We start from the raw sequence: 22,330 nt of genomic DNA on the forward strand, positions 1-22,330 counted from the left end.
TCGGTCTATATGGCAGCTATATCCAAATTTGGACCGATCCGAGCCAAACTAACGAAGGATGTCAAATTTCAGCAAAATCGGATAATAAATGTGACTTTTATGGGCCTAGGACTCTAAATCGGAGGATCGGTCTATATAGCAGCTATATCGAAATCTGAACCGATTTGTGCCAAATTAACGAAGGATGTCGAAGGGCCTAACACAACTCACTGTCCCAAATTTCAGTAAAATCGTATAATAAATTTGTCTTTTGTCGATTTTGGTCCAGATTTAGATGTAGCTCCCATATATATCTTTCATCCGATAATCCCTTTTAATGTTGTAGGAGCCACAATTTTGGTCCGATCCTTACAAAATTTGGCACAAGTTGTTTTTTTTGACGTCCCAATATGTACGCAAAATTTCATTGAAATCGGTCCAGATTTAGATATAGTTCCCATATATATCTTTCATCCGATATGCCCTTTTAATGTTGTAGGAGCCACAATTTTGGTCCGATCTTTACCAAATTTAGCATGATATGTTTCGTGTGACGTCTTAATACATGTGCTAAATTTCATTTTAATCGGTTCAGATTTAGATATAGCTCCCACATGTAACTTTCATCCGATTTGACCTATTAAGGCTGTAGAAGGTAAAACTTTGGTCCGATCTTTACCAAATTTGACACGAAGTGCTTTTTGTGACGTCCCAATATGTGTGCAAAATTTCATCAGAATCGGATCAGATTTATATATAGCTCCCATGTATATCTTTCATCCGATATGGTCTTTTAAGGCTGTAGAAGGCACAATTTTGGTCCGATCTTTACAAAATTTGACACGAAATGTTGTTTGTGACGTCTCAGTATGTGTGCAAATTTTCATTAGAATCAGATCAGATTTATTGGGTTGCCCAAAAAGTAATTGCGGATTTTTTAAAAGAAAGTAAATGCATTTTTAATAAAGATTATAATGAACTTTAATCAAATATACTTTTTTTACACTTTTTTTCTAAAGCAAGCTAAAAGTAACAGCTGATAACTGACAGAAGAAAGAATGCAATTACAGAGTCACAAGCTGTGAAAAAATTTGTCAACGCCGACTATATATGCAATTACTTTTTGGGCAACCCAATATATATAGCTCCCATATATATCTTTCATCCGATATGGTCGTTAAAGGTATTAAGTATTACGTATACTCGGTGGTGTAGGGTATTATATAGACGGCTCCGCCCGACTTTTGCTTTTCTTTACTGATTATATAATAGAGGAAGAAGAAGATAGATAGCACGCTTGGTATAGTTATTAATTCAAATAATCGCATGTTAAGACACAGCGTATGTACACGTATTTGCCCACCACTGTTATAAACCAATCAACAGATTTGATTTCTTGAACCCCTGGAGGACACAGTCGATTTGGCCAAAAATTTCCTAGGAATGTTTGGTTAAAACTTTCTTAATTCATGCCAGGTAAGTTTCCAACAGGTGGATAACCAGTTAAACCAAACTTTGACTTCTTCAGAATCTGGTGGATATAATTATTATTCGTTGAGGCTGAAGTTCAGTTGTGATCTAAATTTACTCGTTTTTATTTGTTTTTTCTCTTGTCCTTTTGATTAAGGTTACCTTACCATTTACTCTAATCCCAAAGACTACCACCTGAAGTCTCTTTTATGCTGTATTTACCCCCCCTCGGAATTGAGCCAAGAGGCATTGCAATACACACTTATAAAATATTCTCATTACGAATATGTATTTACAGAGAAGTTCACAAAGGAAAACATAAGTCAAAGTAAGATGTTAGTTAAACTTAGTACTTACTCGTATTTTTCTCATATTTACATGTCTGGGTAAACAAAGTTGCACAAGGCTTCACCTCTGCACCAGTGGCAATGTTGTTTGCCACCACTTACACACATGTGTAATGGGGCCAAGTTACAAGCTTTGCCTTCTCTGGTTTGGAGATCTCATCATCCTCATGGTGTTGATGATAAAATAATTGATGAGGGACTAACAGAAAAGAGAGTCTCCTAGTCCTGGTCCCATACCACATGACACATGCGGCATTAGCATTGGCTTAATAAACTTAATCTCCTCCCATGAAATGCTGCCACATATTGCTGTCACCTCATTATATGTTGATGGAATATGGAGCGTTGGCTTTCTAGGGCACACATGTGTCATCATTTGAGAAAGGGAGAAATTTTTCGTACTGTTTGTTTAGTCATGTAAATAAATACTTAAGTTGGGTAGATGGGCTTTATTTGCTGTCCCTCGCCTAATGAGATTGGGGAAAAAAAAAACAAAGAAAATTTGAGATATTGATTTAACGATATGAAAAGTGGAAAAGGGGGTTATATTCAAGTAAAAAAGCGTTCGGCCGGGCCGAACTTTGGATACCCAGCACCTGGGGTATATATGTAAACCACCTTTCGTCATAATCCGGTGAAAAATGCATAATTTAAGCCCCCATAATAGTTTTGTCGAAATATGGTATGAGAGGTCTAATAAGTTTATAAGTTCTAAGTCATTGTTAAATTTTGTAGACCAAAATATTGGTCTTTATCGTAGCCATATTTAAATATAGACAGATCTGAACCATATGCTACGCGGATGTCGAAAAGCCTAACATAAGTCACTGTCCCAAATTTCAGCGTAATCGGATTATGAATGTGCTTCTTTTGGGGCCAAGACTTAAAATCTAAAAATCGGTCTCTATAGCAGCTATATCCGAATCTGAAGCGATCTGGGCCAAATTGAAGAGGGCTGTCGAAGAGCTTAGCGCATCTCACTGACCCAAATTTCGGCCAAATCTGACAAAAAATGCGCCTTTTATGGGACCAAAACCTTAAATCGAGAGACCGGTCTATGTGGCAGCTATATCCAAATCTGAACTGATCTGAGCCAAATTGAAGAAGGATGGTAAAGGGCCTAACACAACTCACTGTCCCAAATTTCGGCGAAATCTGACAATAAATGGGCCTTTTATGGGCCCAAAACCTTAAATCGAGAGATCGGTCTATATGGCAGTTATATTCAAATCTGAACCGATCTGGGCCAAATTGAAGAAGAATGGCGAAGGGCCTAACGCAACTCACTGTCCCAAATTTCGGCAAAATCGGGCAATAAATGCGCCTTCTATGGGCCCAAAACGTTAAATCGAAAGATCGGTCTATATGGCAGCTATATCCAAATCTGAACCGATCTGTGCCAAATTGAAAAAGAATGGCGGAGCGCCTAACATAATTCACTGTCCCAAATTTTGGCAAAATCGGACAATAAATGCGACTTTTATGGGCCCAAAACCTTATATCAAGTGATCGGTCTATATGGCAGCTTCATCCAAATCAGGACCGATTTGGGCCAAATTGAAGAAGAATGGCGAAGGGCCTAACACAACTCACTGTCCCAAATTTCGGCGAAATCTGACAATAAATGCGCCTTTTATGGGCGCAAGACCTTAAATCGGGAGATCGGCCAATATGATAGCTATATCTAAATCAGGACCGATCTGGGATAAATCGAAGAAGGATGGGGAAGGGCCTAACATAACTCACTGTCCCAAGTTTCAGCGAAATCGGACAATCAATGCGCCTTTTATGGGCCCAAAAACTTAAATCGAGAAATCGGTCTTATGGCAGCTATATCCAAATCTGGACCGATCGGGGCCATATTGCAGAAAGGTGTCGATGGGCCCAACAAAACTCACTGTCCCAAATTTCGGCGAAATCTGACAAAAAATGGGCCTTTTATGGGCCCAAAAACTTAAATCGAGAGATCGGTCTATATGGCAGCTATATCTAAATCTGGACCGATCTGAGCCAAATTAAAGAAGGATGGCGGAGGGCCTAACATAATTCACTGTCCCAAATTTTAGCAAAAACGGACAATAAATGCGCTTTTTGTGGAACCAGGACCTTTAATCAGGAGATCGGTCTATATGGCAGCTACACCAAATCTAGACCGATCTGATCCAAATTAAAGAAGAATGTCGAGCAGCCTAACACAACTTAGTGTTCCAAATTTTGGCAAAACCGGAAAATAAAGGCGCCTTTTATGGACCCAGGACCTTCAATCGGGAGATCGGTCTATACGTCAGCTATATCCAAATCTGAACCGATCTGGGCAAAACTAAGGAAATATGACGACTGGCCTAACACAACTCACTGTCTCAAACTTCAGCAAAATCGGATAATAAATGTGGCTTTTATGGGCGTAAGACCCTAAATCGCCGGATCGGTCTATATGGTGGTTATATCAAGATGTAGTCCGATATAGCCCATCTTCGAACCTAATCTGCTTATGGACAAATAAAGAATCTGTATAAAACTTTAGCTCAATATCTCAATTTTTGAAGACTGTAGCGTGATTTCAACAGACAGACGGACGGACATGTCTAGATCATCTTAGATTTTTACGCTGATCAAGAATACATATTCTTTATAGGGTCGGAAATGGATATCTCGATGTGTTGCAAACGGAATGAAAGAATTAATATACCCCCATCCTTCGGTGGTGTTTATAAAAATTAGGTTAAAGTCATAGGAGGTTGCCTACTCTTCTTTGTCAATCATAATTTTGATATCGGAAGCGGGACAGATCCAACAGCGGGACGGATCCAACCGCAACAGATTGTGCCTTCTTCCTAATGGAATGTTTTTGGGTTAATTAGCATTTTACCTCACTAAGATGTATTTGCTCAAAATTTGAAGCCATAGGCTTTACATGTTCGAAAATTACCGTGCTTTCGACAGACAGACAGGAATACATCATGGTTATCAAAAATATATATATACATTAAAGGGTCTTAGATCGATGTTTCAGGGTGTAAAAAACAGAATAGTTTGATTATTTAGTCCTCCTCCATCCCACGGTGCAGAGTATACTACTTTCTCTAAATGCTTCTTTAAAAATCTTCAACTGAAACTTTTTACCAGAGTTTGCACCAGTGTAGAAGAAGTGGAGCGAAGCATCTTTAAGGATATTTCAATATTACTAACAGGCACATACATTACATTATAACAAATATTCTTTGATAAATGCTACAAATTCCTTTATATTTACCAAATCCTAAAAGTATATTCGAGAAAAGTCTTATATTTATATTCATCCCAAAAGTATGCCATCTTTTAAAAATAGATTCACATGTTTACTTATTGAATAAACCACAAAACAGTTGTTTTGCCCCAATAACTCAAAGTTAATCAAAATATTACCATTATTTATGAGAAACCCCATCATGGGATGTCTTCCTACTCTTTTGTTGTGGAATATTTCCCATAGAGATTTACATAAACAATAAGGCAGAAGAGGAGGACGAATATAAAGAAGAAACAATGTTAAGCTGCCTTTTGTTTTGGAAAGAGAAGAGTACAACAAAGTATTGCTTTTTAAGGCATTCTGTAAGGGGCGAAGAAAAGAGCTGGCGAAACGAAACGAAACTCCTTCTAGAAATTTAGCTTGATGAACGTTTGAATAATCGACGACAATAATGGTTATTAAAGTCGAGCAAAAAAAAAAAAATAAAAACAAAAGACGAAGAATACAACAATAAATCGGTGCCTAAAAATAAAATGCCTTGCCTTTATTTATATGGCCAATAATGGAGTTGATCTATGATGTCTAACAGGCTCTAGCAAACAATAGTGTAGATACCATTTGTGGCCTGGTTGGTAATAAAATTAAATTTACTGCTGAACTTTAATATGTCACTAAATAGCAATATTACCATTAACCTTGAAAGTCTTAGTTATTAAATGCAGAGCTTTTTAGTTCTTTCCCTAAAAAAAGAGAAATCCCATATGCTTGGCTACAAAAAAACCAAAGTAATTGAATAAAATAATGTGGTTTTATGGCTTGCAGCCCATTAAATTAAAGGTCATTGTCACCACTAAAAGCAATTAAATTGCCTATAAAACAACTTAACTTATCACCGATGTCAACAACAGTTTGGCTCCAAGCCAATTAAAGTTAATAACTGTATTAATTGAAAACAAAAAAAAAATTATAATAATAACAATTAATAAGCACTTGATCAGCAATTCTGAATCAGGTTGTTTGGAATTAATTGATATAAAAAGACAATAGATATGCAATAAGTACGACACGGCCGAACTATTGATGCCCACCACCATGGATATACATCTTATCAACCTATCGAAGATCGGTGTGTATGGTAGCTATATTCAAATACGAATTGTTAAGAATAAGGAGGAGTCTAATAGAATTACTAATTTGGTGAAGTCGGGTAATAAATGTTCCTTCTATGGGTCGAAGGCCATAAATCGGGATATCAGTCAATATGGCTGATATATGTAGACATGGTTCGAACTGGGCCATATTTAGGAATTCAATGCAGGTCACCGTGCCAAATTTAAGTTTATCGCATAGCATCCTGTAAAAACTATTACCCCTATAAGTATGCAACACTATTTTCTTTAATGTTGTATCCTACGAATACTGCTCCATTCAATTTTATACATAAAAATCAATTTGTGTTTGTTTGTAGGTTTGTTTGTTTGTATGTTTGTGTGTTCCTTATAGACTCAGATACGGCTGAACCGATTTTCTTGAAATTTTCACAGATGGTGCATAATGACCCCGTGGTGAAAATAGGGTACTAAATTTTTTGATAACTAAAGGGGGGGGGGGGGTGGGGGGGGCGGACCCTCCCCCTTACCCTAATTTTCAGAAACGCCAGATCTTTGGTATCCAAATTTCGGATGGGCTACCTAGGGGGGCCGTCCCACCCTAAAACCTACCAAACATATATTTAGACCAATCACAACAATATGGGACTCAAATGAAAGGTATTTACGATAAGGATACGTATCTGATATCCAATTGGCGGACCAAGTGCTAGGGGGACCACCACAAGCCCCAAAACACCCCTAAATCCGACATATTGACTGACCATGGCAATATGGGATTTAAATGAAAGGTATTTGTGAGTAGAATACGAATCTGATACCCAAATGTGGGTCTACGTTTGTGGGGGTCCACCCCTTTCCCGAAACGCCCCTCAAACAGGACTTATTTACTGACCACGGGAATATGGGGCTTAAATAAAAGGTATTTGAATGTAGAATACAAATCTGTATCCAAATATGGGACCAAGTGTTTGGGGGACCGCCTCTCTACAAAAACATCCCCCAAAGGGGACAAATTTACGACCATAGCAATATAGGGCTCAGATGAAAGGTCTTTGGGAGTAAAGCACGAATTTGACATCAATATTCGGGCAAAGTGTCTATGGGGGCACCCCACTCCAAAACACCACCCAACCCCCAATGCACCCCTAAATCAGACATATACCGATCATGACAATATGGGAGTCAAATGAAAGGTATTTGCGAGTAGAATACGAATATGATATCCAAATGTGGGATCATGTTTCTGGGGGGTGGACCCCTTCCTCAAAACACCCCCCAAACAGGACTTATTTAGTGACCATGGGAATATGGGTCGTAAATAAAATGTATTTGAGGGTAGAATTATAATCTGATATCCAAATATGGGACCAAGTGTTTGGGGGGCCGCCTCTCCCCAAAAACATCCCCAAAGGGGACAAATATACGACCATAGCCATATGGGGCTCAAATGAAAATTCTTTGGGAGTAAAGCACGAATCTGATATCAATATTCGGGAAAAAAGTCTATGGAGCCACACCACCCCCACAACACCACCCAAATAGGAAGTATTTGCTGACAATTGCAATATGAGGCTCAAATAAGAGGGTTTTTAAAGTGGAACGCGAATCCGATATATATTTCAAGGCCAACTCACTGAGTGGCCGCCCATCCCACAAAACACCCCCAAAGCCGGTCATGTTTGCCGACTATGGAAATATGTGGCTCAAATTAAAGGTTTTTGGGAGTAGACCACGTATTTGATATCAACATTAGGGACCAACTGTCAAACGGACGTTCCACCACCATAACAACCCCCAAATAGGACGTAATTGCTCACCAAGATAATTTGGGTCTTAAAGAGAGGGGAACTAAATATTCATAGTTTTTAGGGCCAATACCCCAAACTGGACATATTTGCTGACTTTTGCAATAAGGAGTTTAAATGAGATTAGAAAACAAATTTGATATCCAATTTTGAGGGCAATGACAATATGGGGTTCAAATAAATTATGTATAGATATATGAGAATAGAGTACGTTGCTGATATATTTTCCGGGCTTTGTGCTTGGGGGAACACCTCAATCGCCAAAACACCCCTAAATCGGCATATTTACCGACCATATCAATGTGAAGCTTAAATGAAAGGTATTGGTGGTAGAGCAAGAATTGATGCCCATTTTCGCAAGAATTGATACCCAAAATACCCCACAAACAGCAATTTTTTAGTGACCATCGCAATATGGGGCTCAAATAAAGGTATTTGGGAGTAGAATACGAATTTGATATCCAAATGTAGGACCATGCATTTAGGGCATCATCCCTTTTCCAAAACACCCCAAAGGGAAAAAATTTTTCAACCATGCCAATATGTGGCTCAAATGAAAGGTATTTGAGATTAGAAAACGAATTTGATAACCTATTATGTGGCCATGTGTTTGGGGGACCACCTCTCCCCCTAAAACACCACTAAATCAGACATCATGAGAATATCGGGCTGAAATGAAGTAGACCAATAAAGATCATATGGGATTCAGATAAAGGCACTTATATTGTTAAACTGTTAGTCAAGCGATATACTATTTTCGTAGCATGGTATTTCACTAAAAGATCTTTAATTGTCGAAAATAAATATTCCAAGGAAACTTTTGTTCCATGTAAAGTAAAAGAAGGCGCAGCGGAGCGGACCCGGGTCAGCTAGTACACAATTAAAGTAATTGTTGAATCTCGTAGATAGGGATAACAGGATCCTCGACATGGTTAATACAAAACCTGTAAGGAAAGGCAAAAGTCGGGCGGAGCCGACTATATAATACCCTACGCCACCTAGTGTACATAGTACTTTTTATATGTAGAACTTATCTCGAAATCTAGTCAGACTTTTATTTGGATACCTATTGAAATATCAAATAGAAACTTGTAAGATTTTCCTACGATAGAACAACAAATTTGGATTTGGACAACAGATTTGGATAGGACAACAAATTTGGATTTCCACATCCTTAAAAGGCCATATCGGATAAAAGATTATATTGGAGTTATATCTAAAACCTGTGCCAATTTTGATGACACATACTGGGACATCAAATAGAACATCTCACTCCCTAGATTGTAGAGATGTGACCAAAATTGTGGTTTTTTACTGCCTTGGAGCTATATCTAAATCAGGACTGATTTTTATGAAATTTTGCGCACGTATTGGAACACCGAATACAAGTTTCATGCAAAATCGGACGAAAATTTTGGTACCTACAGGCTAAAGCCTATTTCGGATGAAAGATACATCGGGGACCTATTTTAAAATCTAAACCGAATTTTACGATATTTTGCACATGAATTGTGGGGTCAAATAAAATACCTCGTACTGCAACTTATTAAGATCGGTCAAAAATAGTGGCTTCTACAGCCTTAAAAGACCGTTTTGTACTCGCATTGGGACTTTAAATAAAACAACTCACGCTATATTTTGTAGGAATCAGGCCAAAATTGTGCCTACTACAGCCTTAAAAGTCCAAATCGTATGACAGATATGTATGGGAGGTATATCTAAATCTGAACAAATTTTTTATGAAATTTTGCAAACATATGAAGACGTCAAATAAAGCACCCTATGCCAAATTTGGGGCAAAATTTTGGCTGTTACAACTTTTAAACTCTATATTGGATAAAATATAGGTATGGGTGCTATATGAGACTTTAAAGGAAACACTTCGACACACAATTGTGGCTGCTATAGCCATAAAATTCCATATCGGATGAAAGTTATATATGGGAGCTACATCTAAATCTGGGCCGATTTTGACGAAATTCTCCATACATATGAGGACATTGAATAAAACACCCCATCCCAAATTTTCTTAAGATCGGAGCAAAATTATGGCTGCTACAGCCTTAAAACTCCATATCGGATAAAATTTATATATGGGAGCTATATATAAATCTGAACCGATTTTTATGAAATTTTGCTCACATATAAAGACGCCGAATAAAGCACTTCAAGCCAAATTTTGTAAAGATCGGACCAAAATTGTGGCTTCTACAGCCTTAAAAGGCCATATCGGATGAAAGATATACATGGAAGCTATATCTAGATCTGAACTGATTTTTATGAAATTTTACTCACATACGAAAACGTCAAATAAAGCACCTCTTGCCAAATTTTGTATAGCTCGGACCAAAATTGTGGCTTCTACTGCCTTAAAAGGCCATACCGGATGAAAGATATAAATCTGAACCGATTTTGTTCAAAATCAAAAACTTTCGTCCCTGGGCCAAAAAAGAGACTTGTGCAAAATTTCGTGACAATGGGACAGTAAATGCGACCTGTAACTTGATCACAAGAATACATGGACAGACAGACGGACTGATGCACAGACAGAAAATCTAATCGTGAAGTGATTCTAAGCCGATCCGTATGCGTATCAATGGATCTAACTCTTCTTCTTCTTCTAAGCGTGGCAAACAAATGCACAAAGTTATATTACCACAGTGTTCCACAGTGGTGGTGTTGGGTCGAAAAGTAATTAGAAATATGCTAAATTCGGCCTGGCCGAATCTTATATACCCTCTACCATGGATCGCATTTGTCCTTTTCCCATAGAAAAACACCAGTCATAGAAAAACACCACCTCCAAAAGAGTCAGGCAAATCAAGTAATAATTGCGCCCTCAGAGGCTCAAAAAGCAAAACTGGGAGATCGGTTTATATGGCAGCTAAATCAGGTTATATACCATCCTTGGAACAGTTGTTGGGAGTCATACCAAAACGACATATGCAAAATTTCAATCACATTGGATAAGAATTGCGCCCTCTAGAAGCTCAAGAAATCTAATCGGGAGATCGGTTAATATGGCGACTACATCAGGATGTGGACTGATTTATATCATACTTGACACAGTTTTTGGAAGTCAGAATAAAACACCTCATGCAAAATTTCGGCCAAATCGGATATGAATTACGCCCTCTAGAAGCTCGAGAAGTCAAGACCCAAGATCGGTTTATATGGCAACTATAACAGGTTACGGACCGATTTGAACCATACTAAGCACAGTTGTTTGAAGTCATAATGAAACACGTCATGCAAAATTTCAGCCAAATCGGATAGGAACTGCACCCTCTAGTGGCTCAAGAAGTCTAATCGGGAGATCGGTTAGTATGGCGGCTATATCAGGATATCGACTGATTTAGACCAAACTTGACACATTTGTTGGATTTCAAAATAAAACACCTCATGCATAATTTCGGCCAAGTCGGATGAGAATTGCGCCCTCTAGAAGCTCAAGAAGTCAAGACCAAGATCGGTTTATATGGCAACTATAACAGGTTACGGACCGATTTGAACCATACTAAGCACAGTTGTTGGAAGTCATAATGAAACACGTCATGCAAAATTTCAGCCAAATCGGATAGGAACTGCACCCTCTAGTGGCTCAAGAAGTCTAATCGGGAGATCGATTTATATAGCGGCTATATCAGGTTATGGACTGATTTAGACTATGCTTGGTACAGTTGTTGGGAGTAACACCCAAACACTTCATTCAAAATTTTTGCCAAATCGAATGAGAATTGCGCCCTCTGGAAGCTCTAGATGTCAAGACCCAAGGTCGGTTTATATGGCAGCTGTATCAGATTATCAACCGATTTGAATCATACTTGGCACAGTTGTTGGAAGTGATATCAAAACATAACGTGCAAAATTTCAGCCAAATTGATAAGAATTGCGCCCGCTAAAAGCTCAAAAAATCAAGATCAGTTTATAAGGCAGCTATATCAAAACATGATATAGCTGCCTTATAATCGCCCGATTTGCACTTAAATTGCCGTAGTAAGGCCAATTTTCAACCGATCAGCACAAAACTTGGCTCGGACTGTTTCGCTGCTGATTTTAACATATTTGCAAAATTTCTTCAAAATCGGTTTAGATTTAGATACATCTCCCATATATATGTATCACTCGATTTGCACTTAAATGGCCATAGTAGGTACAATTTTTAAGCAATCTGCACAAAATTGGGCTTGGATTTTCTTGTTACTGATCTTAGCATACCTGCTAGATTTCATCAAAATCGGTTCAGATTTGGATATAGCTCCAATGCATATGTATCGCCCGATTTACACTCATAAGGCTGTAATAAACACAATTTGTAACCGATTTGCACAAATTTTGTTTTGTTACTGATCTTAACAAGTGTGCTAGATTTCATTAAAATCGGTTCAGATTTGGATATAGCACCCATACATATTTATCGCCAGATTTGCACTAATATGGCCGTAGTAGGAAAAATTTTCAAACGATCTGTTTGATAGTCGGTTTAGAGTTAGATATAGCTCTCATATATATTTATATATTGCCCTAATTTATAATTGTAGGGTAGGTGTAGGGTATTATATAGTGGGCTGCGGCCGACTTTTGCCTTTCCTTACTGGTTTTTAAATAAACTTGTAAACAATGATCATCAGTAAGACAAATATCTTGTAGTTGTCATTTATATTTTCCAGATATATCACTGTAAACTTGGTTACACTTCGTGTCCGCTACTCTGTATTAAGGAACATGTATCCTAAAGCGCTATACTGCAGGGTTTTATCAATTTTCCATGGATACCATACTGAGAGATGGTTGCTTTAATTACCTTCGAACGTATAGGGCTTCGAAGGCAGCATTGTAGTGAAAGAAAGATGGTGTTGATATGTCCTTCTGGGGTCTTTTCCAGGATTTGTCGCAGTGCGAATATCTGGCCTGATGGTGTTCCAGGGATAATGCCACTTTAATAGCCTTAAGATTTGACTTTAGGTTTTAATTTTTCCCACAGTACACTCGAGAGTATCTTGTTTTGGATGGGGAGGAGACTTATTCCTCTGTAGTTGGCATATACTGTCTTGTCGCCTTGCTTGTGTGCTTGTGTACGGAACATAGCATGATGAGGTGCCAATCTTTGGATATGCGTTCTTCTATACAGATCGCGCAGACGAGCTGATGCATACTCTTCATGAACGTGTTGTCTCTGGCTTAATATAGTTCAGGTGGTTTTCCTTCGGCTCCTGCTGCCTTGTTGTTCTTCAGTTGGGTCATTGCTACTGCGGTATCCACCATAATCGCTTGCTTGTAGCTGGGAATTGGGAACCCATCGGTTTCTGCTGCCTTATTGCTCTTTAGTCAGGTAACTGCTTCTGCGGTATCCACCACATTCGCTTGCTTTTAGCTGGGAATTGGGAACCCATCGGTTCCTGCTGCCTTGTTATTCTTCAGTCGGGTCATTGCTGCTGCGGTACCAACCACAATCGCTTACTCGTCACTGGAAAAAAAGGGTTTTCCCATATCCTAAGCCCATCTCTGTCTATAACTAGATTTCCTGCTTTATCTATGCAGGTGGAGGTGAATGTACCAAAGCCATCGGTTTGATTCCCTGGCAAAATTGGCGGCTTTTGAACATCTTTATTCACTCACACTCACATCTTTGTTTGCGGCAAGAGTTTTGCCATTAATTTAAGTTTTTCCAAAAAAATTTTATAATTAAAATTTGTACGCATGATTTCCTTTTGCTAAAAACTAATAATTAATTGCGTCTACATCATTAATGACTTTGCAAACTTTAGTCTTAAATGGCATAAAATCAACAGACCAGAATGGCCATATATATTTATTAGTTAGCTGGTGATATTGGCCGCCAACACCCCACACTACCTGCCTACATGCCCATTCAAGGCAGCGCAAAGTTACTTTGCTTCACTAAAACCTTTGTTTTAATTTCAGCATCAATTAAAATAATGGCCCTCAATTAATATCTTGCCCACCACTCACCATGGCGATGCAGACGACCGGCTATTGAGATAATTTTATGTTTTATTTCATTAAAATTTTTTGTTATTGCTTTAGCCTATCCATCAAAGCCAAGGACAAAAGTTTGAAAAATGTCAATTGTTTTGAAGTGGGCATGCTGGCAGGCTCGCCCACATCCACTCTAACCGTTTGTGTGTCTCTCTCACGCTCCCTCTCTTATAATTTTGCTCCCTCCCTCTTGGGTTATGGCTGGCTTTAAGTTGAGTTTTGTTTTTTTAAGTCTTGGGCCCCTAAAGTTTACTGTTGAGTGCTACAAAAGGAAAAGTTTGTCAAACTTTTAGCACAAACTGTTGGCTTGAAGCTCACTTTGAAATGTTTCCAGTGTAAAACAGGACATTTGTTCTAACTCTGCCAAAGCAGGGATATGAGTGGATTAAAAGTTGTTCGAACAATTTTAATATCGAAATGAGTGGATCTAAATATTGACTTAATAGTTTTTAATTCTGCTTAAAATCAAATTAAAATATAAGAGAAGGGATAAAGTAAGTTTTATATTTGAAAAAATGGTAGTTGGGTGCCCAAGTGATTCTGAAATGGATTTTTAAGAAATTCAAGTTTTTTTTTTTTGCATAATAGATGGGATATTAGATTATGTGATACATTATAGAGTCAGGAATATTAAAGCAGTTGGAAGGGCAAACATTAAGGGAGGACACAAAGAGGGCTAAATAACGAAATATACTGAAATCTAACTTTACTAACTGTTCTTTATTTTGGGGGCACAAGACCCATTTTATTGGGTTGCCCAAAAATTAATTGCGGATTTTTTAAAAGAAAGTAAATGCCTTTTTAATAAAACTTAGAATGAACTTTAATCAAATATATTTGTTTTACACTTTTTTTCTAAAGCAAGCTAAAAGTAACAGCTGATAACTGACAGAAGAAAGAATGCAATTACAGAGTCAGAAGCTGTGAAAAAATTTGTCAACGCCAACTATATGAAAAATCCGCAATTACTTTTTGGGCAACCCAATATTTGCTCAAGACCCTAAAATCTGCAGTTGGTCTATGTGGCACATTTATTTAAAAACAAGTGAGGAGAGGATAATATTTTGATACCTTATGATACCCTACACCACATTGGATATGCAGGCTAAGTTATCCAATTTGAAATTTGCAAAAATTGGATATGTAGACAGACAGACGGACATAGCTAAATCGAACCAGAGAGTGATTCAGAGTCAATCGGTGTGCTTATCAATGGGTCTATCTCTCTTCCTTCTGGGTGGAACAAACAAATTTACAAATTTATAAAACCCTGTACCACAGTAGTGGTGTAGGGTATAGATACGATACCAGATGATGAAAATAGGATTGAGGTCCGTAGGTCCGTCTGTCTGTTGAAATCACGCTACAGTCTTTAAAAATAGAGATATTGAGCTGAAATTTTGCACAGATTCTTTTTTTGGCCATAAGCAGGTTAAGTTCGAAGATGGGCTATATCGGACTATATCTTGATATAGCCCCCATACAGACCGATCCGCCGATTTAGGGTCTTAGGCCCATAAAAGCCACATTTATTATCCGATTTTGTTGAAATTCGGGACAGTGAGTTGTGTTAGGCCCTTCGACATCCTTTGTCAATTTGGCTCCGATCGGTCCAGATTTGGATATAGCTGCCATATAGACCGATCCTCCGATTTAGGGTCTAAGGCCCATAAAAGCCACATTTATGGTCCGATTTCGCTGAAATTTGGGACAGTGAGTTGTCTTAGACCCTTTGACATGTTTCTTTAATTTGGCCCAGATCGGTTCAGATTTGGATATAGCTGCCATATAGACCGATCCTCCGGTTTAGGGTCTTAGGCCCACAAAAGCCACATTTATTATCCGATTTTGATGAAACTCGGGGCAGTGAATTGTGTAAGGCCCATCGACATCCTTCGTTAATTTGGCTCAGATCGGTCCAGATTTGGATATAGCTGCCATATAGATCGATTCTCCGATTTATGGTGTAAGGCCCATAATAGCCACACTCATTATCCGATTTTGCTGAAATTTGGGACAGTGAGATGTGTTAGGCCCTTTGACATATTTCTTCAATTTGGTCCAGATCGGTTCAAATTTGGATATAGCTGCCATATAGACCGATTTCTTGATTTATGGTTTTGGGCCCATAAAAAGCTCATTTATTGCCCGATGTCCCCGAAATTTGGAACAGTGAGTTAAGTTAAGCCCCTTGACATACTTCTGCAATATCGCACAGATCGGTCCAGATTTGGATATAGCTGCCATATAGACCGATATCTAGGTTTTAGGTTTTGGGGCCATAAAAGACGCATTTATTGTCCTATGTCGCTGAAATTTGAGACAGTGAGTTTGGTTAGGCTCTTCGACGTCCTTCTTCAATTTTGCCCAGATCGAACCAGATTTGAATATAGCTGCCATATAGACCGATCTCTGGATTTAAGGTTTAGGGCCCATAAAATAGGCATTTATTGTCCGATTTCGCCGAAATTTGGGACAATGCTTAGTGTTAGGCTCTTCGACATGTTTATGCAACTTGGCCCAAATCGGTGCAGATTTGGATATAGCTGCCATGTAGACCGATATCTCGATTAAAAGTCTTGGCCCCATAAAAGGCGCATTTATAATCCGATTTAACTGAAATTTGACACAGTGATTTATGTTCGGCTTTTCGACATCCGTGTCGTATATAGTTCAGATCGGTATGAGGTATATGAGTATAAGGTATGAAATTTTCACCGAATTTTGATGAAAGGTGGTTTACATATATTCCCGAGGTGGTGGGTAACGCCTTTTTACTTGTTTACACTTTTTTTCTAAAGCAAGCTAAAAGTTACAGCTGATATCTGACAGAAGAAAGAATGCAATTACAGAGTCACAAGCTGGAAAAAATTTGTCAACGCCGACTATATGAAAAATCCGCAATTACTTTTTGGGCAACCCAATAGAAGGAGCGCAGAAGATCGAGGCTCTTGGACAGCTATTCTACGTTCGGTTAATGGGGCAAATGTTCTGTCATAGCCAATTAAAGAAGAAAGAAAAAGAGATACCTTAACTCGACAGATGTGGGCAACATTTTCATATAGTCCGATATAACCCAGCTTCGAACTTAACCTGCCTATGGATCAAAAAAAAAAAAATCTATGCAAAGTTTCAGCTCATTGTGAAGACTGTAGCATGATTTCAACGGAACGGCGGACATGGCTAGATCGTCTTTGATTTTTACAAGGATTAAGAATTTTTATATATTTTAGGTTTGCATATCCGCCTATCCGGAGGCCACCGTAGCGCAGAGGTTAGCATGTCTGCCTATGACGCTGAACGCCTGGGTTCGAATCCTGGCGAGACAATAGAAAAAAATTTTCAGCGGTGGTTTTCCCCTCCTAATGCTGGCAACATTTGTGAGGTACTTTGCCATGTAAAACTTCTTTCCAAAGTGGTGTCGCACTGCGGCACGCCGTTCGGACTCGGCTATAAAAAGGAGGCCCCTTATCATTGAGCTTAAACTTGAATCGGACTGCACTCCTTGATATGTGAGAAGTTTGCCCCTGTTCCTTAGTGGAATGTTCATGGGCAAAATTTGCATTTGCATATCCGCCTATGACGCTGAACGTGTGGGTTCGAATCCTGGCGAGAACATCAGAAAAAAACTTTTCAGTGGTGGTTATACCCTTCTAATGCTGGTGACATTTGCGAGGTGGTTTGCCATGTAAAAGCTTTTTCCCAAAGGACTTGGCTATAAAAAGGAGGTCAGTGAGCTTAAACTTGCATCGGACATCGCTCAGTGATATATGAGAAGTTTGCGCCTCTTCCTTAATGGAATATTCATGGGCAAATTTGCATTTGCAAACGGAATGACAAAACGAATATACCTCCGCCCTTCGGAGGTGGGTATAAAAAAGCATTGACTACCATGGTTATACTAGCCTTAATTGGTTTCCATTCGAACCCAATTCAAACAATATCTAGCCTTAATTTTGCCCAAATTTAGGTATTTACTCCACAAATCTTGTTAATATCATAAAAATTGACTTAAATCATTTGTCTTCTTACAAGCCCTCCAATTACTACACAGATTTTGGGCTTTTGTTTGTTCATTCAAAAGGAATTTTTGCTTCCACTCCCCCTCCCCCCACCACAAACTATTGCCTCGACAAGCCAAGCTTGTTCAAAAAATTATGCCAAGTATGTTGAATTGGAAATGAAAGTTAAATTTAATTTTTCAAAATGCGCCTCTATGCCAATGTTGTGTTGATGCCATTGTTGTTGGTTTTGGGGAGACTGTAAAAATGTTTGCAGCACTTCTACTATGGGGCATTTTTTGTGCGGTGTGGATAATGTTGAGATTGTAATGCAAATAACCGCAAAATTGAATTTTTGTGTGTGTTTGTTTCAAGAGCCAAGAAAATACAAAATAATGGTCTAGAGTCAACGCCATACTTTGGACAACCACACTGATGCAGACGATGTAAATTTTCTAGCTCATCAGACCAAATCATGGACATGAATGCTAAGGATGGCAACATGAGGGGCACGTTTCAGCGCAAGAGGCAATAAAAAAAAATGCCATGGAAATCATTCGCCGCATTCAATTTGGTTTTTTCTTCAGTTTTAAAATATGCCTTTAAGAGAGGCTTACATATATTAAAATACGAGGGGTAAAGACCATAATATATTTGGCCCGACCGAAGCGTGTATACCCACCATACGGGATGTGTATATTTACCGCAGCAGCAGCTGTATCGAAATATGCTCCGATCTGCACAATTTAAGGGAAATTGATGAATAAATAGGTCCCATATCGGTTCAAAAATGTAAATCGGGAGATTGGTATTTATGTTAGCTAGAAGCAAATATTTTCCGATCAGCACCCTATTCGGGGAGGATGTATAGAGTTCTCAATCAAGTTACTTACTTACTTCGATGACCTTTCCAGGACTTTCAGTGGTGGTTTTACCCTCCTAATGCTGGCGACTTTTGTAAGATATGCGGTACTCCGTTCGGACTCGCCTATAAAAAGGAGGTCCTTTATCCCTCATTGATTTGTGAGGAGTTTGCCCCAGTTCCTTAATGGAATGTTCATGGGCAAATTTTCATTTGCAACGTCCACAGTGGGATAGAATCGAAAAAAAACCTAGTACAAACTATGCCGTTTGAGAACGGATAGAGAAAAATCCTTGAAATGTTCAATGGATAGAGCTGAGGTGTTAATGATATCATTTTTTTTAAATTTAGTTCAAAAATTGGGTTTTGGGGACGTATGGACTAAAAGCCAAAATGGGGGACATGGTCTTTGCGATTTTTAAAAAGAACAAATAAAAGAGTGATAAGTTCGTCCGGGCCGAATCTTATATTCCGTCCACAATGAATCGCATTTGTCAAGTTCTTTTGCCAGTATCTGTTAATAAGTAAACAAAGGACTGCCATGCTATTGGAGCTTTTGGGTTGCCCAAAAAGTAATTGCGGATTTTTTAAAAGAAAGTAAATGCATTTTTAATAAAACTTAGAATGAACTTTAATCAAATATACTTTTTTTACACTTTTTTTCTAAAGCAAGCTAAAAGTAACAGCTGATAACTGACAGAAGAAATAATGCAATTACAGAGTCACATGCAAAAATTTGTCAAAGCCGACTATATGAAAAATCCGCAATTACTTTTTGGGCAACTCAATATAACAGATTATGGACCGATTCATGCTATACTTGGTTTGAATGTTAGAGACCATAGTGGAAGTCATTGTTCCAAATTGCTGCCATATCGCCCCTACAGGGGCTCAAGAAATATAATCGGGAGATCGGTTTATATGGGACCTTTATCAGGCTATGGACCGATTCCGACCATACTTGGCACGTTTGCTTAAAGTCATAGTAGAATTCATTGTACAATATTTCATGCAAATCGGGCAATAATTGTAAATGGGTCATATCGGTCCATGTTTTGATATATCTGCCATATAAACCTATATCGGATCTTGACTTCTTAAGCCTCTAGAGGGCGCAATTTTTATCTGACTTGGCTGAAATTTTTGCAGGAGGACCTTTGTTTTGATTTTAAATAACTAAATCGAGCATGGTCTAAATCAGTTTATGACCTTATATAGCTGCCGTATAAACCGAGATCAGATCTTGACTTCTTGAGCCTCAAGAGGGCGCAATTTTTTATTTGATTTGGCTGAAAATTTGTAGGAAGTGTTTTTTTTTACTTCCAACAAATGCGCCAAGATTGGTCTAAATCGGTTTAATAACCTGATATAGCAGCCATACAAGCCGATCTCGGATCTTGAAGCCGCTAGATTTGGCTGAAATTTTGCATGAAGTGTTTTACTTTAAATTCCAATGTTCATGTATGGTGAAAATTGACTCATTACCTGATATAGCTCCCATATAAACCGATCTCGTATAATGGCTTCTTAAGCTGCTGGAGTGCGATTATGCTTCTTGAGCATATATAGGGAACACTTATTATCCGATTTGGCTTAAATTGTGCGCAATGACTTCCACTTTCAAACTAAGTATGATCTCAATCGGTACATAGCAGCATAGCAGTTCTTATCCATTATCCTTATAGCAGTTCTTATCCATTATCCTTATTTTGTCTGTACATAGATATAGAGCAAAGAACTTGTTATGCCCTCCACCATAGAATTGGGGTAGGCTAACTTCGCTATTCCGTTTGTAACACCTCGAAATACTGATCTTGATCTTCTTAACATTTTAAGTCGATCAAACCAGGTCTGTCCGTCCATCTGTCTGTCTGTGGAAAGCACGCAAACGCTAACTCGAAGGAGAAAAGCTAGGTGAATGATATTTTGCACAAATTCTTTCTGCTAGTGTAGGTCAGTTGGGATGGGAAATGGGCCATATCGGACCATATGTAGATATATCTCCCATATACACCGATCTCCAGATTTTACTTCTTGGGCCTCTAGAGGCCGCAATTCTTATCACATTATGCTGAAATTTTGAGCAATGTTTTCTTCAATGACTTAGGTACAAAGTATGGTTCACATCGGCCCAAAATCTGACATAGCTCCCATATAAACCGATTTCCCGTTTTTACTTTTTGACCCTCTAGAGGACGTTATTCTTATCCCATTTTGCTAAAATGTGGCACAATGACTGTATTCATGCCCTATAAAAAACGTGCTAAATAAGGTCTGAATCGGTCCATAACCTGATATAGCTCCCCTGCAACCCGATTTCCCAATTTTACTTCTTAAGTCCCTCTAGGGCGCAATTCTTATCCAATTCGGTTGTAATTTTGCTCAATAGGATCTACTATTGTCTTTAAAATCCAAGCCAAGTATGGTTCGGATTGGTTTATAACCTGACATAGCTCCAATAGCATAGCAATTCTTATCCAGTATCTTTATTTGCCTATAAAGAGATACCGGCCGAAGAACTTGAGAAATGCTATACATGATGGAGGGAATATAAGATTCGGCCCGACCCGACCCAGCCGAACATGCCACGCTTTTTACTTGTTTTTTCATTAAAATCTCCAGAACGATTTAAATACCATGGGCGGGGCAGCGGCCGTATTCTTTCTCTAGGCGCTCGTAGAAATTTTCTTGCTTGGCTCATTCAAGACTCTCGTCGGGCATGGACAACAAATAAAGATGAAGTTGAAAAATTTGGTCTTTATACGAATTGTGTCCATTCTCTCATCCATCGAAGTAAACCGGGAGACAGTTTCAGTCTCAGTCTATGACTGATTACAAATGTTCAGCCAAATTTATGACTCGTATCACGGTACAGGGCGTCACTTTTCGATGTTGTTGTGACTGCTTTCCAAAGCCATCGCCCTTTTTGTATGGCGCTAACATCAACCCTGTTCCTTTCAAGTATATCCACCAGTGCGTATTCTGGAACTACTCTGTAAAGAGTTTGGATATTTCAGCTTCAGATACGCAAATCATGGTCCCTAAGAAGTTTACGGTGGACGCCAACATCGGGAGGATGCATTTCAAATCTTCTTCTTTGTTTCTTCGAGGCTTAAGAAGTCAAGATCCCAGATTGCCTTATATGGCAGCTATATAAGGTTATGAACCGATTTCGACCATACTTAGCAAAGTTGTAGGAAGTCACAACAAAACATGTTGCGCAAAATTTCAGCTACATTGGCTGAAATTGCGCACTGTAAAGGCTCAAGAAGTCGACACCTGAGATCGGTTTATATACCAGCTATGTAATAGATTATGAACCAATTTGAACCATACTAAGCTCAGTTGTTGCAAGTCATAGCAAAACACTACGTGCAAACTTCCAACAAAATCGGATAATAAATGCGCCCTCTAGAGGCTTAAAAAGTCAAGATCCGAGATCGGTTTTTATACCAGCTATACCAAAACACGGACCGATTTGACCCACAATCCAAACCGACTTGAGCAACAATTCAAGCGCCTAAC

The 22,330-nt window shown here is 38.6% G+C and overlaps 1 protein-coding gene across 1 annotated transcript in view; it reads left to right on the forward strand.

Moving 5' to 3' along the window:
* The first annotated feature begins 1,448 nt into the window (after nt 1-1,448).
* LOC106082102 (uncharacterized) overlaps nt 1,449-22,330 on the forward strand; it is a 67,240-nt gene continuing 46,358 nt past the window's right edge. Inside the window, exons 1-3 of the mRNA XM_059367332.1 lie at nt 1,449-1,455; nt 1,607-1,784; nt 13,991-14,081. Coding sequence (XP_059223315.1) covers nt 1,449-1,455; nt 1,607-1,784; nt 13,991-14,081 — 276 coding nt within the window. The remainder of the gene's footprint in view (nt 1,456-1,606; nt 1,785-13,990; nt 14,082-22,330) is intronic.

This window comes from Stomoxys calcitrans, chromosome 4 (assembly GCF_963082655.1).
Source record: "Stomoxys calcitrans chromosome 4, idStoCalc2.1, whole genome shotgun sequence".
In the NCBI taxonomy this organism is placed as follows: domain Eukaryota; kingdom Metazoa; phylum Arthropoda; class Insecta; order Diptera; family Muscidae; genus Stomoxys; species Stomoxys calcitrans.